Consider the following 14,529-nt stretch of genomic DNA (forward strand, 5'->3'; position numbering starts at 1 on the left):
TAGGAGACAGAATACTATTGTCAGAGTTATTTAAAGGATGTATTAAGTGCTTCTTCCTGGGAATGTCCCATGTATATAAGGATTGGGTGTCTGTGTGTGTGTGGTGTGTGTGCTCCCCTGGCTGAGGGTCGGCCAGGCTGGCTCGGGGCAAGGGGGGGAAGCCCCCAGGGGGTTCCTCCGTGTGTTCCAGAACCTGCTCCAGGCTTTGGACAGGCCAGAGGGTGGAGGGGAAGGCTCAGGTGGGCAGTGCTGCAGGGGAGGTGCCTTGGGGTCAGCTGCATTGTGCCTCTGATGCTCCTGGAAGCACCTTCCCATGGCAGGGGAGACCTTTCCAGGCAGAGAGGGGTCTCCTATGGCACTTCCATCGCTCCATCACCTGCTGAGCCTCCCCTCCAGCCCCAGCTGTGCTGGATACTTTTTAAAATTTCATTCCATGATCCATGTGCTTTCTTGGCCACATCCCGTCTGGGTGGCTGCAGGAGGACTGTGGGTACTCTGTGTTGGCTTTAGGACAGGTCTGAGTTACCTTTGGAAAACTCAGCTGCTGTGCAGGACAGATGCTGTGGAAAGGTTGCAGAGGGATGAGGGCAGGAGAAGAGAAAGAGGATCAGTTAAAGTGAGCTGCTGGTTGGTCAGCGTGGAGGTGTTGGAAGAGCAGATGGCACAGAGAAGTAGAAATGTAGAGGGGAAATCCAATCCTGGTAACCAGGACACATTGGTAATGGCAGGAAAGGCAGGTGGGAGATGACAGAGAAGGTCAGAGGGAGGATCCCAGCTCAGGGGCAGGAGGTGCCTGGAGCAGGCAGAACCAGCACTTAGTGGCTGAGCCCAGGGCTGGGGCTAGGCATTGGTCAGCTTTGTGCTCTGTGCTCCAAAAAAACCCCTGATTTTCAAGCCAGAGATGTAAAACTTGGATTGGATGTTTGCCTTGGATTTTTTGTTCCTTTAGCTTCCCAGGCAGCACAGCACCAGGCTCCGCTCTGGCAGATGTCCGTGACGTATTTGGTGACAATGCCAGTGCAAGCCCCAAATCCCCAAGGCGGTAACAGGAGCAGTGGTGAGGTGTCCCAGGGACCTGGAATGTGTCCCTGCAGCTGATCATGGCACAGGGCTGGAGTCACATCCAGCTCCTGAGCTCCTTGCTCCACTCACAACTGTTCCAGCACAGGCACGTGGGTGTAGATCCAGGATCCAGCCACCCCTGAGGGCCCTGTGGGAATGTTTAGTGACTGAAATGAACCAAATGAACCAAGCAGGTCTTGGAAATCTCTTGAAGAGCTAAAAATTTCAGTTCACGACCCAGAGTTTAGTTCTCAGCTTGAGTATCCTCATTAAAAGAGGTCAGTGGTGAAGTGCAGGAGGGGCGAGCAGGGGCCCCCCATCTGCCTAGAGCAGCCCTTCCTAAGCTAAAGGGGAAGCTGTAACAAGGACACTCCCCAAATCCAGCAGGAGTTTTGTTCCCAAGTGCCTGTTCCTTACTAAGCTTGCCCTGTGTGTGTGTGTGTGACTTGATGTGTGTGACTTACCAAGTGCTTCTTCTAATCAAAGAGGAGCAGAAATGGGATCAGACAACTGCCCTCCCTCTGTCCTCCCCTGGAAGAATGGAGAGCAGCTCTGCCCCCCCCAGTTGTTTCCTGAAGAGCCCAAGCCCTCTGTGGTGGGCAGCACCCACAGCTTCCAGCACTCACGGTTCTCAGAGCAGCAGTTATTTGTTCAAGCATCCCAGGGTCCCCTCAGCGTCCCAGCTAAGGCACAGCTGCAGCCACAGGGACTCAAGTCAGGAGTTACACCCTCACAGCAATAAATCTGACTTGCAGCCCTCGCCAGTGAATCCCCCTGAATGTATATTTCTGTGTCTGTAGTCACCAAGAGATGGTTTCTTATTTATTGTCGTGAATCTCACAACGCTGCATCAGGATCAAGCTGCTTAAATGAAAAGCAAAACCCCGATCCATTAGTTCCAAGGGAGAGGGAGGGACTTCTCTAAGTGCCTTTTTTCTTTTTTTTAAAGAACAGTGATTGTGAACAAAATGCCAGTGGTTCCTGTTGGGTCAGCATTTCACTGCAAACAAAAACGGTGTGTTTTGTAACTGTGGGGATGTTTCTTAAAAACTGACAAGGTCAAATAAACACTGACTGCTACAACCTGGCTTGGGTGGTTTTGTCTCAGTCCCTGCAGCCCCTCATTGAGGGGGAAAGCAGCTCCAGCCAGGGCTGCTTCCCCACCCCATACTCATGCTTTTTGTGTCCAGAATGTTAATTAAGGTCTCCTGCACAACACAAGATACTTTCTTAAATCCTCCAGCCTCTCAGGACAGCTCTGGGCTGGCATTAGTGACATCAGCTCCTGAGGTCACCTAAAGGAGACTGGGCCAAGGCAGAGTGTGGCTCCAGGGCTCACACAAAGCTGCCCTGGCTCACCTGTGGTGGGCAATGCCCACAGAAAAGCCCCCTCCCCACTGCAGAGGTTACCTGAAGCTGAACCACAAGGAATATCCCAGTACAGGGGCTGGAACACAGCCAGGAATCCCCCCTGTGTCCAGCACTGGGAGATGTGGGGAGTGGTTACAGGAGCAACACAGATCAGGAAGCTGAAAGGGGGGAGGAGGAAGGATTTACATGATTAGGAAACAGCTGGAACCTTCCCAGGCCAGCAAGAACCACTGACCAGACAAATACTTTATTTCCTTTACGACTCAAACACTCAAACACAACAGACACTTGGTTCCCAAACACCCTGCACAGGCCAGGGGAGCCTTTCTGTCCCCTCCCCTGGTACTTCACAGTCCCATGTGCACATTGCACTTGTCTTCACCTCACTGCTGTCAGCCATTCCCAAATCCAGCTTCCCAGGCAGGGCCAAAGCAGGAGATAAAGTACTCACAGTATAGTCCAGCTTACATGGTGTCTCCCAGTTGGGTAGTGTAGTGTCTGGTGCCCATCTCACCTCAAGATGGGCTACAGAATCCCATTCCAGCTGTGCACAGCTGGGCTGGAAGGACCTGAACCTTTGAGGAGTCCCAGGAGAGACTGTCACTGTTAGTGCAACAGGCAAAACTCGGGCAGAGACGATGCCCCAAGACATGACACCAGTCTCCCAAAGGGGTTACAGGTGCATGGAGAAGGCTGGGATACCCCAGCATTCCTGCAACCAGTGCAAGTTCTGCAGATGGACCTGGAAGTCGAGTCTGGCCTTGGGGTGAACACCTGGAGTCAGCCCTGGGGGTCAGGACTGTTCATCCCCAGGGATTCCTGGCCCAGCTCTGCCATTCTGCTGCTCCACCTCCCTGTTTGCTGTTACTTCTGGTGGCAAAATAATTTCTGCTGTGAATCTCTCAAAATGCAGAAAAACCCTTGGGAATTTAAGCAGCATTTTGGGCAGGAGAGAACCCAAATTAAGTCTTTTCGGAGCTGGTAGCAGAACGAGTCAGAGCCTGGAGAGATCACGTGCTGGGAGACTCCGGGTCCAGGTAGGAGCTGGGATTCCAGGGTGCTGAAAAATAGCAACTGGATTTTCAGTACTTCATATTTCGTTCCCAATGAAGTCATCAAAAATCCCACAATTCCTGCACCTTCATGTAAGGATCTGCAGAATATCATCCTTTGTCTGCTTCCCCCAGGAGCCAGTGTGGAAGGAGTCCAAAGGAAGGTTCTGCAGGGAAGTTCCCAACAGAGACAGAAGCCTTGAAATACCTCACACCAAATAAAACCAAACACGGTGGGTTGGTCCTCTCAGAGCTCTGCTGGGAATACAGCGTGTCCTCCTCAGGGAAGGCCGAGGCAGGAACATCCACACCTGGCAGGGTTCAATGCCAAGTCCACATGCAAGGAGCACATCCAGGCCTCCCAAACCCTGTGTGCACACAGGTGCCAGGAGCTACACGAACTCGGTGAAGTCGTCCACGGAGGAGATGAGCCGCTTCCGCTGCCCCGTCTCGTAGGTGGGCGGCGGGTCCTGGGGCGCCTGGGGAGGGGGCTTGCTGGGGGCAGAGGGGTGCAGCTGCAGGGGAAGGCCAGGGCTCTGGTACTGCGTTTCCTCCCGGAGCTGGAAGGCAAAGGAGAGAGGTGGCAGCTGACTTTACCTGCCTCGCTGGCGCTGAGCCGGTTCCAAACCCCCGGAGCGGCCGCGCTCACCCGGTGCCGCAGCCTCTTGATGTGCCGCAGCCTCGCGATCCACTTGGAGGGGTAGGTGTCAGTAGGGTTTGAGCGGCTGTGGTGGACCTGGGAAGCCATCTGATTTGGGAAGGGGAAGAGAGGAGCCACATCAGCATAACCATGACAACAAAATTAACAGAATTTTCAGTGCAGTTTGACAGCAGCCGAAACACAGCTCTGAGTTGTGACTGTTCATGTGCCGACTCTGACTTCATGGTCAAGTAGAAAACTTAATTCTTTGCCTTAGCAAGCCCTGTTTCTTTCCTTGGCAGGTGGTGATGGCCCAAGGCACCAGCTGGGAGCCAGGAGGTCTCGGGGAGCTCGGGGTACTCACGTTGGCGTGCAGGGCCATCTGACGGGCCACGAAGGGCAGGTTCTTGTCCGAGATGATCTTGGCAACGCTTGTGTCCACGAGACCCTCCATGTCTTTCATTTACAGGAGTAAGAAAAAAAAAAAATTTTCGCACAGTTAAGATCAAGCCAAAGGTTGCCAGTAACTAAATAAGTAATAGAAACCTGAGGAACTGTATCACAGAAGTTCCCACTGAGCTCCACAGCTCCCACTGTAACAGAACTTGTACTGTTAAGAACAGCTTGCTGGGCTCTCACATGAACCGAAACATGAGCCAAAAACACCCACAAGTGCCCCTTTGGTAAGAGGAAAACACCACCACCAGCACTGTTGAACTCACATGGAGCCATGGCTGGGTCCTGCAGTGCCAGGAGGGACAGCAGAGGCCAAAGCCAGAGGGAGCTGCACCTCCCCTCTCCTCCAGCATTCCCAAGGAGTTGTTGGAGGGATTTGCTCTACTGTTGGCATTAACCTTGAGTATGAGTGGTACAATGGGAAGATACCTCTTATCTTGGGGAAGATACCGGAATAGGACAAACCCAGATGCAACTGGGCAAACTGGTTCCAGAGAGTTTCTCCTGGGAGTTTTTGCTTTTGAAACACAAAGCCACTGTGCAGTGAAGGCAGTTACTGACCCCCAACACGGGAAAGGCTGAGGGATCCCCACCTTTCCGACACTGCAGCGTCACCAGGTTACAATCATAGTCCAGGGGGGTGATGATCACGTGCACAAAATTGAACTGGCCCTAAGGAGGAAATAAAACAGTCAGAAACATTTCCCTGGCAGCATCGTGGCCTGTGAATGCCATGAACACACACATGAACCCACCAAGGCCAACAACTCATGCTCTCCACACTGTCTGCTAAGGTACTACACCACATGGAGATTTACAACACACCCACCAGGAAAACCTTGTACCTTTATTGTTCCCAGTTTAAAGTCCTCTCCTGAATCATTGTAAACGATGGAAACAAAATCATTCCCCAGGTGCCTCTTCTTGTCACAGCGATATTTATCCAGATCCTTGGTGGGCATCAGAGTGGCAATGTGGAAAATAGCTGGAGAGGGAAACAAAAATCCTTAGGTTGGGCCGGGAAAGCAGCAACAGTCACATGCCAGACAAAGCAGTGCCAGCACCAAAATAATAAAAATACAAGTTGTGCTCCCTCAATAAGTTTGTCCCTGTGTGTGACAGCTGAATCCAGTCCCACGGGCTGCTCCAACAGTCCCTGGAGCACAGAATGCAAGTGGTCAGTGGGAAGGAGCAGAGCACCGTGAGGAGCAGAACTGGCTTTAAGGAGGAAAGAGTTAAAATAGCTTAAATCAAGACTTGCCCTAACTGAGCACCAGGACCTGCAGCATGGAACTGGACTTGTGATGAGCAGAGCTGTGTGGAAAAATCAGGGAAGTTCACCATGGCCTGTTGGATCACCGTTGATTTCTGCACTGTGGGTGCTGCAGGGTGACACTGCAGTGCAATGAGCAATGGCCACAGCAGTGACACCCCCTGCTCAAAAATGCTCTTCAGAGAAACAGAGCAGAGCTTTGACACCACCTTCAGTGAACAGCCTTCACAGTTCAGGAACAACCAGCTTATTCTGCAAACCTCCACACCAAACCCCACCGACCCTTAGAGAGCAGGCCACTTTAAAAGTGCAGTGATTTTTCTTTTCTTAAATAAGGCAGGTCTCTTTAACACATGGCTTGCAGAGATATCAGAAAGAACAAGAGCCCCAGATCACCTTCCCTCCACCCCTGGAAAGGAAACAGTGTGCAGAAGGCAGGTGAGTCAAGGTGAGAAGAGACAGACCATCCTTCCAGCTTCTGGAGCCACCTCACCTTGCATGATGTCATCGTGCCAGCAGTAGGTAAACTGGCCATCCTCCCCACACACATCCAGGCCCCCGAGGTAGATCTTGTCTGGCTGACAGTCTTTGAGCTCAATGAGCTTCCCCAGCCCTGTGAGGAACTCGGTGTAGCGATAGGAGCCGTGCTCGTTGGACAGGATCGCGATCTCGTTGTTGCTCTGGGACACAGGAACGTGGCAGTCACTGAGTGCCGAGGGCACCAAGAGCACCAGTGATCAGGTTAGCACCTTCCTGGGATTAGGTCACTGCCCTCCTAGAAGGGCTTTATGTAGGCACTGATTTTTACTGCAAGAAACTAAGGAAAAGCAAGGCCTGCAGGAGCAGGACAAACTCCACAGCTGCAGGGGTGCCCAGCCCTGTGCAGGGGCTGAAGGCCCTGCTCACACTCACCTGGCCCTCCCCAACGTACAGCACTGCAATCCTGTGTGTGTCACACTCACCTGGCCCTCCCCAACGTACAGCACTGCAATCTTGTGTGTGTCACACTCACCTGGCCTCCCCAACGTACAGCACTGCAATCTTGTGTGTGTCACACTCACCTGGCCCTCCCCAACGTACAGCACTGCAATCCTGTGTGTGTCACACTCACCTGGCCCTCCCCAACGTACAGCACTGCAATCTTGTGTGTGTCACACTCACCTGGCCCTCCCCAACGTACAGCACTGCAATCCTGTGTGTGTCACACTCACCTGGCCCTCCCCAACGTACAGCACTGCAATCTTGTGTGTGTCGTACGACGGGATCTGGTCCAGGAGCTGCACCGACCTTTCAAACGTCTGCAACCAAAGCACTGGTCACACCCGAGCAGCCTGGGCCAGGGGAAGGGGTCCCTGCCTGGGGCAGGGCTGGCTCTGGGGGGGCTTTAAGGTCCCTTCCAACCCGAGCCATTCCAGGATTCTGTGATCTTTTAAAAATTATCTCCACACATTCACTGCCTGCGCTAAAACCCCTTTGGGACAGAGCAAGCACAGATTCCTGACCTTCCCTAGTGTTTTCCCTGCTGGATGCTGCCCTGCACGGGCACAGTGCCCACCAGCCCAGGGACAGGGCAGTGCTCTGTAGCATCTGGCAGCAGCTCTCCCGGGTTTACACTCCAGGTGACACTGATCTGCCCAAGTGCATGGGTTGGGTGCATTTGTCACGACAAATCACATCCTCTCTTCATTCAGCTCCAGGCGTGGAAAATGGATGTGTCTCTTGCTCTGAAGAACATTTCTGGCCTCATCACATCTGGGCTCCCTCCTGCCCAACCACCCACACCCAAAGCAAGGGGAATCTGTCAGCAGGAGCCTGTGGGGCTCAGCTCTCCAAAACCCCACTCCAGCACTTCTTCTCCGGGAATTTTATGACCAATATCCCATAGAACCACAGGATGCTTCTTGCCCATCCCCAATTACACAGACGGCTGACAGGTCACCTAATGCTCAGTTCTCATCCTACCAGCAAACCCCCAACTCCTCAACTGTCCCTGTCTTCTGTCCAGGATTCTGAAACACCACCAGTAACATCTCCCAGCACCCCAAATCCAATCCAGAGCCATAAAGCAGGAGCCACCAGGATTGGGGCACAGAGAATCTCCCATCTGTGGCACTGTTGGTAGGAAACACCTTTAAATTGCACCACCTGAGCTGGACTTTTGTAATTATCATTTAAAGTCAAAGAAAGTTATGAGGTTAAAAAAGCAACTACGAGAATTTACAAAAAATTCCTTGCCTACCTCATTTGGCAACAAGAGGGGCTTGTTGTTTTCATCACCAAAGAATGGGGAGTGGTACAACTGTAAAAACACAAAGCTAAGGGAGAGAGGGAGGAAAAAGTTCAGTTACCATAAAAATTAGGTCCATTTTGATCTGTTGGATGCAAGAACATTATGTACAGCAGAAAAACAGGAGCAATGAAAATGCTAACAGGGTATTACTCATCTTTCAGACACTTCAGGTGCCTGGGCTACCTGCAGTTTGTAATAGACCCCTGTCAGAAAAACAATGATGTGTCAAACAGCAGCAGCCACACAAATTTCCTGTTCAAAGGCACAGAATGCCCTCCTGCCTCACAGCTCCAGGGGTATTTCTGGGCTATCAGACACATGATTGCACAGACATTTCCATTCTACCTCCCCTCAGTAAGATGAAAATGGTCTCATCATGCAATTTTGGGCAATTACCGTTATCTCAAGTTCAGAAAGTAACAATTATAACCCTTCTATTTCTTTTTCTTAGGATTTTGCACATTATATTTCTTGAAATGCAAAACTAGCAATTCATCCTGCTCCCAGTAAAATTAACTCTAGGTGACCTGCAGTTGAGCCACACACCTTAAATTAGCATAGATTAAGAACATGAGGAAGCTATTCATCTACTTCTTTCACCGTTTAGGAGTTCTGTTTCCTAAATCACAAATCTAATTCAGTAGTGGGCTCAATATTTCTGTATTGGCTCCTCAATAAAGCAGGTAATTAACCTTTTCAATCAGGTACTGCTTTGCAGACCCCGTGACAGCTCTGGATGAGCCCAGCAATGTCGCAGCAGTTCCGAGCTCCCAATCTGGCCCAGAGAGCCCCTCCACCCACCTGGGGTTTATCCCGGGGACTTTCTCAGCGTTGGAAGCTGCTGTCCTGCCCTTGAAGGCGTCTCTCTCGATCCTCTTCCCCCTCCTGGACGGGGCAGAGTCGGAGATGGTGTATCCCCGGGGCCGGTGTCCCGAGGGGGAGCGGGGAGAGGTGGCGGCTCCGGTGCCATCCAAGCCCGAGCCGGTGCCCCTGGAGTCCTCCCCCCTGCCCAGCCAGCTGCCCAGCCCTTCCCCTTCCAGGTTCCCAGACTGGGATTTGGATTTCACTTCCGTGCTCAGCCTCCTCGTCACTTCTCTGCCATTTGCATCCTTGAGGACCTCCTGCAGCGTCTGGAGCTCGGGGGAGGAGCTGGACTTGCTGAGTGGCTGGGATGGCTGGAAGGAGAGTTCCTCCAGCGTCCGGCCGTCCTCTCTCCCGATGGGAATTCCGCCCTCCACCAGGTCTTCTGACTTCATTGATTTGTCCTCTTGGCTGGAGGTGGAGGAGGACTTAAAGAGAGAGAAACAAAGATGAACAGTTTTCATGGAATCACAGAATCCCAGAATGGTTTGGGTTGGAAGGGACCTTAAACCCCATCCCACTCCCTGCCATGGGCAGGGACACCTTCCACTAGCCCAGGCTGCTCCAAGCCCCGTCCAACCTGGCCTGGGACACTTGCAGGGATGGGGCAGCCACAGCTTCTCTGGGCAACCTGTGCCAGGGCCTCCCCACCCTTATAGTAACGAAATTCTTCCTTTTCCTGAGAGCCAAAATAAAAGCTGGCAACAGCAATGCTCAAGGCACCCCAACACTTCCAGGGGAAGGTGAGCAGGGAGGTGCCAAGCACAAAGTAATGTGGATCAAGGACCCTGATAAAACAGGTGTTTTCCCCTGCAGTCCCCCAGGCCATCCACACTCTCAATGATGGCTCCACTTGGATGCCATCAGTGAGTTGTTCCCAGGGTGCCAAGAGGGAAGTCACGGGCGACTCTGCCGTGGCTCTCACCCAGGACACGCTGCTCCCCCTGGTTCTCCTTACCCTGCTGTAGGACTCCTGGCCTTTACCAAACCTTTCCTCGCTCAGGACGTGCTCCGAACACGACGTCTCCATGTCCTCACTCTCTGGAGACTCCACCGGGGACTCGGTTTCCTTGAGCTCCATCTCGCCCACGCTCCCCTCCTCCAGCACCACGGCGGATTCTACGGAGACACAGGGCAGGGCAGCTGAGGCGTGGGCAGGGCCCAGAGGGGCAGGCCCCCATCCTCTCCTCTGAAGTACCAGCCTTTTCCCTAGGGGATCTCAACGGAAGGCCATGTGGAATGAGTGCTCTTTGGTTTCTTGGCATGTCAGACTCGCTCCGGGTTCCCCTTTGGCACAGAATAAATCCCCCTCACAGCAAAGGGCTGCCTCGGGCAAAGGAAGTGCAGTTGTTTCCAATTGTTACTGATGAACGAGGAGGGGACAGAATGAGGAAATGGGACCTTGGACATTGGTTACCAGGACAGACAGGAACTACAGAGATGTAGGAAAGCACAAGACTAGTGCTAGAGGTTCACTGAGACGTCAGTTCTGTGCAAGTCTGCAACACAGGGAGTTTTTCTTGTACTGAAATGCAACACTCCTGTGCCTTGAGGCCTGGAAGGAGATATGAAATTTTCCTAGGAGCCATTTCCTTGCAGTTTGGCGTTTTTCCTGGTATATCTCAGGAGAAGCAAAACAATTCAGCCCTAAACATGTGGAAGGACAGGAGCAGGAGTGACACGGGCACTGCAGCAAAGCTGCACGTGGCACCTGCTCAGACAAACAGGGAATGGAACCACACTGACAAGAAAACTCCTTGGAATCCCTGCCTACATGGAGGATTTAATGTGGGATCTGCTCCAGGCACTGACCACAGGGATGAGTCTGACCAAAGGCTCCTCTTGGCCTTGCTTTTTGTCCTGAGGAAAAGGCTGGAGAACAGGAGGCTTCCCATTATGCACACAAGGGACTGGAAGACCAATCTGAAAGGCCAAGATTTGTTTTCCAAAATAATAATACCAAAAATTAGCACACACACACAAAAAAAAAAAAAAAAGAAAAAAAGAAAATCAGCAAAATTAAAAAAATACAAAGAAAAATCACTAAAGCAGCTTTTCCTGGATTGATTTCAGCTCGCAGGACCAAAGTTATTTCAAAGAAGCAATTAAGAGTTAGCATTGCACACACAAACCTTCTAAAAAATACAAAACAAACCAAAAGGAACCAAAACAACGTGCTGATCTGGTTAGCTGTCCAAGCCAGAACACACCTGCACATAGCCAGTGCTTCCAAGCTTCCCTCTTACACCTCTGCCAAGATTGCTGGTGCTTTGAAATAATCCAAGCACTAATTATTCTTTAGGTGGGAAGAGAATAACAGGAGCAGAGAGAAGTGCAGAAAAATATTTAACTGCAGCAGCTTTGTGTTGCTTTGAGAGGCCTCTGACAACACCCACCAGCAGCTCAGAACACCCCAGTGCTCTACAGGGAGTTTTCCAGTGAAGGAAAGAGGCAGAAAGACATTTGAACCCTCTAATTAAAATCACAAAGCACTGCAGGTTATCAAAGCAATGCAGGTGTTGTGCTCATAAGGTGTGTAATTTGATCTCCACTTCATTTAATTACAAAATCAATTTTACTGAAGTGGAGAAAGATTTTACACTGTTATAGAGCCTCTGAAAGGTAGAATTTAGCAGGTTTTCTGCTGATATATTTTTTATTTATAATACTCTTAACCACCATCCATGCTAGTGTCAAACTTTACATATATTTCAAAAATATATATATTTTTCTTTCACATCTTGCTGTGTCCAATTCTGGCAGATTCCTGTGGGCTGAGCAGCCAAGGACTCCATTTCAGGGGAGCTTTGTCCTGCAGCACATGCTGCTCTTCTCACAAGTGGGAGCTTTTACACTGAGCAGAACACAAAGCCAATTGTAAACTGAAGCTGAAAATGAAGAATTCAATTAATCAAGGCACCCAGACAGGTCGTTTAACACTCTGCCTCAGGACTCACAAGCCACCCCAGCTAAAACCAAAGTTTCTTTAGGAAATTGTCTGCACTTGCAAATGTTGGATCTGGCTTGGACTTCTTCATGCTAGTCAAGATCCCATTTGTTGAGAGTGATGAGACTGGGGACAGACAGGAGACATGGAAAGGGAAAATGAGGGATGAGGGATACATTTTCTATGAATCAGAGGTGTTCTTCTATGGCAATACTGTTTGTTGGTTTGTTTTTTTTTTTTTCCTTAAAGATATATAAATATACCTGCCCAGGATATGCTCCTGTGCAACTTCCCTTGACAACTGGACTGGTACATGGAAGAGAAAGAGGCCACTGCAAAGGGAAATCAAGTGAGCAGCTACATCAAAAGGAAGGAGAGACTATATGAAAATAAAAAATATAAAAAAATTAAAAAGCACAGAGTTCAAAATGTAACCAAGAGCCTATTTTAAAACAAATAAACAAATAAATGAAACAAAGGAAAGAACAAGCTGGGATAAGCTCACTAGATGCCAAAGGGGTATTTAGGGCTACAAGGTCTCAACACAAATAAGGGAGGCATAAACACATCCAACAGTGCAGGCTCCAACTGCTCCCTTTGCAGAACACATTTGGTGAGGTTTAGACACAGAAAATTCCTTCCTGATATCCCAGCACACACAGGAAACCAGGCTGAGCCCCTCCTGACCTACACACTCTTGGCACAAGATCATTTTTAAACCCACAGAAGAGCAGAAACACAGGTAAAGACTCACAAAGGTTTAACCTCTGAAGAGGCAGAACAACAGGCACGTGACAGTCTGACAGCAAAACTTCTTCCAGTCATTCCCACCCAGCTCCTGCAAGTCTACTGGAGATGTTAACAAGGATGTGGCCAAAATGACTCTCTCAGACTGGCACAGGAGTGGCATTCAGGTGGTGCTTTCAGCTCATCACTTAGCCCCTATACACCTCAAATTTGTAGGTTCACAGATAAGTGTTCACAGATAAGAATTTAATTTTTTTTGGTTTTAAGAGATGATAATTTGATTTTTATTCCAATTTTGTGTTTGCACTTTCTGAAATCCTAAAATCATACCCTGCCCTGCTTAAAACAAACCTCAAAACTGGCATTTTTATCGGAGTTCCAGACAATCCATCTCCCTGCTCCCCAGCAAAGCCTGGTCTGCTGGTACCACTGCCAGCAGTGCTCAGAGCCTCAGTGTGGGCATCATTGATAAGATAATGAGCAGGGATTACAGAAAGCTTTAAAAGCTGTGGGTCAACACTAATCTCCCAACATTAACAGCTTTTTAGGAGCTGAACTAGCACCAAAACAAATTGAGTGAAAATCCTTGGCCACTGTGTTAAAAGAAAGGCAGCAAATGAAACTCAAGTGGTTCAACTAAAGTCTGAATAGTCCTTTTCAGAGGTGGATAAATCCAACAGGATTTGCATTCTGGTTATCTCCTGCTGTCAAGGCCAGTGGCATCTGCCTGATCCTGGCTGGCCAGGTTTGGAACAGGCCCTTCCCCCAGGAACCTGCAGCTCTGAGTGCCCGACACAGACTCCCATACTGAAGACAAATGGAAATGGAAACACTGCATGGAAAGATCCATCCACAAGTGGGATGCCCAGATCAGCCCCAAGCAAGTGGAAGAGGGAACAGATCCATGACTTTGTTCATTTTCATTTGGGAACACACAGAACACACGACTCCTCCCGGGAAGCTCCGTGACTCCTCTTCCTTCTCTCTAACAGAGAGGCGCTTTTCCCACGGAACAGCAGAGGCAAGGAGGAAGGGAGTTTTTCACTAAAAACTCCTAGGGACAAGAACTGACTCCCCTCATGCTCCCAGCTGTGCTGCCCTAGAAGCCCTGCAGCCTCTCAGTTCCCCCCGGGCCAGGCTCCCTGCCCGGAGCTCTCACCTGTGTTGGAGCGCTGCAGGAGCGAGGGTTTGGCTGTTCCCGTGGCCAGGCTGGAGGAGGGCACGGACAGGGATTTGTAAAGAGCCGTTTCCCGGTGCTCCTTGAAACGCTCTGCAGCCATGAGGGCATTGGAGAGCTCCTGCAGGGGCATGTTGTTGATGTCTGAGGAGAACGGGCTGAGCGGGTTCTCCAGACTCATCAGCCAGCTGGTGTTACCTGGGAGGGAAAATCAGGGAAGGGTATTGAGTATTCCCAGCTCGGGCTGAAAAAGCACAAGTTGTTCTGCAGTTTGCAGATCAAAATCAAACTGGACCAAGCTCTCAGTTCTGCAGAATCACTTAATTCATTTCCTCCTCCCTGTGCTCTGCACCTCACCCCAAGCTCTTCAAAACCTGGTAACTCATTACTACAGCAGATTCTCCAAAGTCATCCAAAACACTCAGGTATTTTAATTAATGATACCAGGTCAGTTATTTTCTCATGAACCAGATTTCAGCTGCAAGAGATAATTCCTGTTATGTTGTGGAACACACCAGCGTTCAAGAATTTTGATCTTGAACATGTTGTTGTTCCTTCCCCAAGAGCAAACACCACTGTGCAACTGCTCAGAGCTGTAGATGCCCCATCCCTGGAAGTGTCCAAGGCCAGGTTGGACAGGGTTTGGAGCAACC

General features: G+C 50.3%; 1 protein-coding gene across 7 annotated transcripts in view; it reads right to left on the reverse strand.

The window, feature by feature from the left end:
• Positions 1-2,664: 2,664 nt before the first annotated feature.
• The window catches only part of TSC2 (tuberous sclerosis 2), a 33,582-nt gene continuing 21,717 nt past the window's right edge, over positions 2,665-14,529 (reverse strand). For 4 of the 7 annotated variants that reach the window (XM_017823132.1, XM_017823135.1, XM_017823130.1 and 1 more), the window contains 12 exons: positions 13,859-14,074; positions 12,216-12,284; positions 9,964-10,124; positions 8,946-9,433; positions 8,094-8,169; positions 7,066-7,152; positions 6,348-6,534; positions 5,427-5,566; positions 5,175-5,253; positions 4,490-4,581; positions 4,135-4,233; positions 2,665-4,045 (listed from right to left, as the gene is read on the reverse strand). In XM_017823132.1, the coding sequence (XP_017678621.1) occupies positions 3,878-4,045; positions 4,135-4,233; positions 4,490-4,581; positions 5,175-5,253; positions 5,427-5,566; positions 6,348-6,534; positions 7,066-7,152; positions 8,094-8,169; positions 8,946-9,433; positions 9,964-10,124; positions 12,216-12,284; positions 13,859-14,074 (1,862 nt within the window). In that variant the 3' untranslated portion in view covers positions 2,665-3,877. The remainder of the gene's footprint in view (positions 4,046-4,134; positions 4,234-4,489; positions 4,582-5,174; positions 5,254-5,426; positions 5,567-6,347; positions 6,535-7,065; positions 7,153-8,093; positions 8,170-8,945; positions 9,434-9,963; positions 10,125-12,215; positions 12,285-13,858; positions 14,075-14,529) is intronic. The other 3 variants (XM_017823134.1, XM_017823133.1, XM_017823136.1) reach the window with 1 other exon arrangement.

The sequence above is a fragment of the Lepidothrix coronata genome, unplaced genomic scaffold, assembly GCF_001604755.1.
Source record: "Lepidothrix coronata isolate B3197 unplaced genomic scaffold, Lepidothrix_coronata-1.0 Scaffold101, whole genome shotgun sequence".
NCBI classification, from domain to species: Eukaryota; Metazoa; Chordata; class Aves; order Passeriformes; family Pipridae; genus Lepidothrix; species Lepidothrix coronata.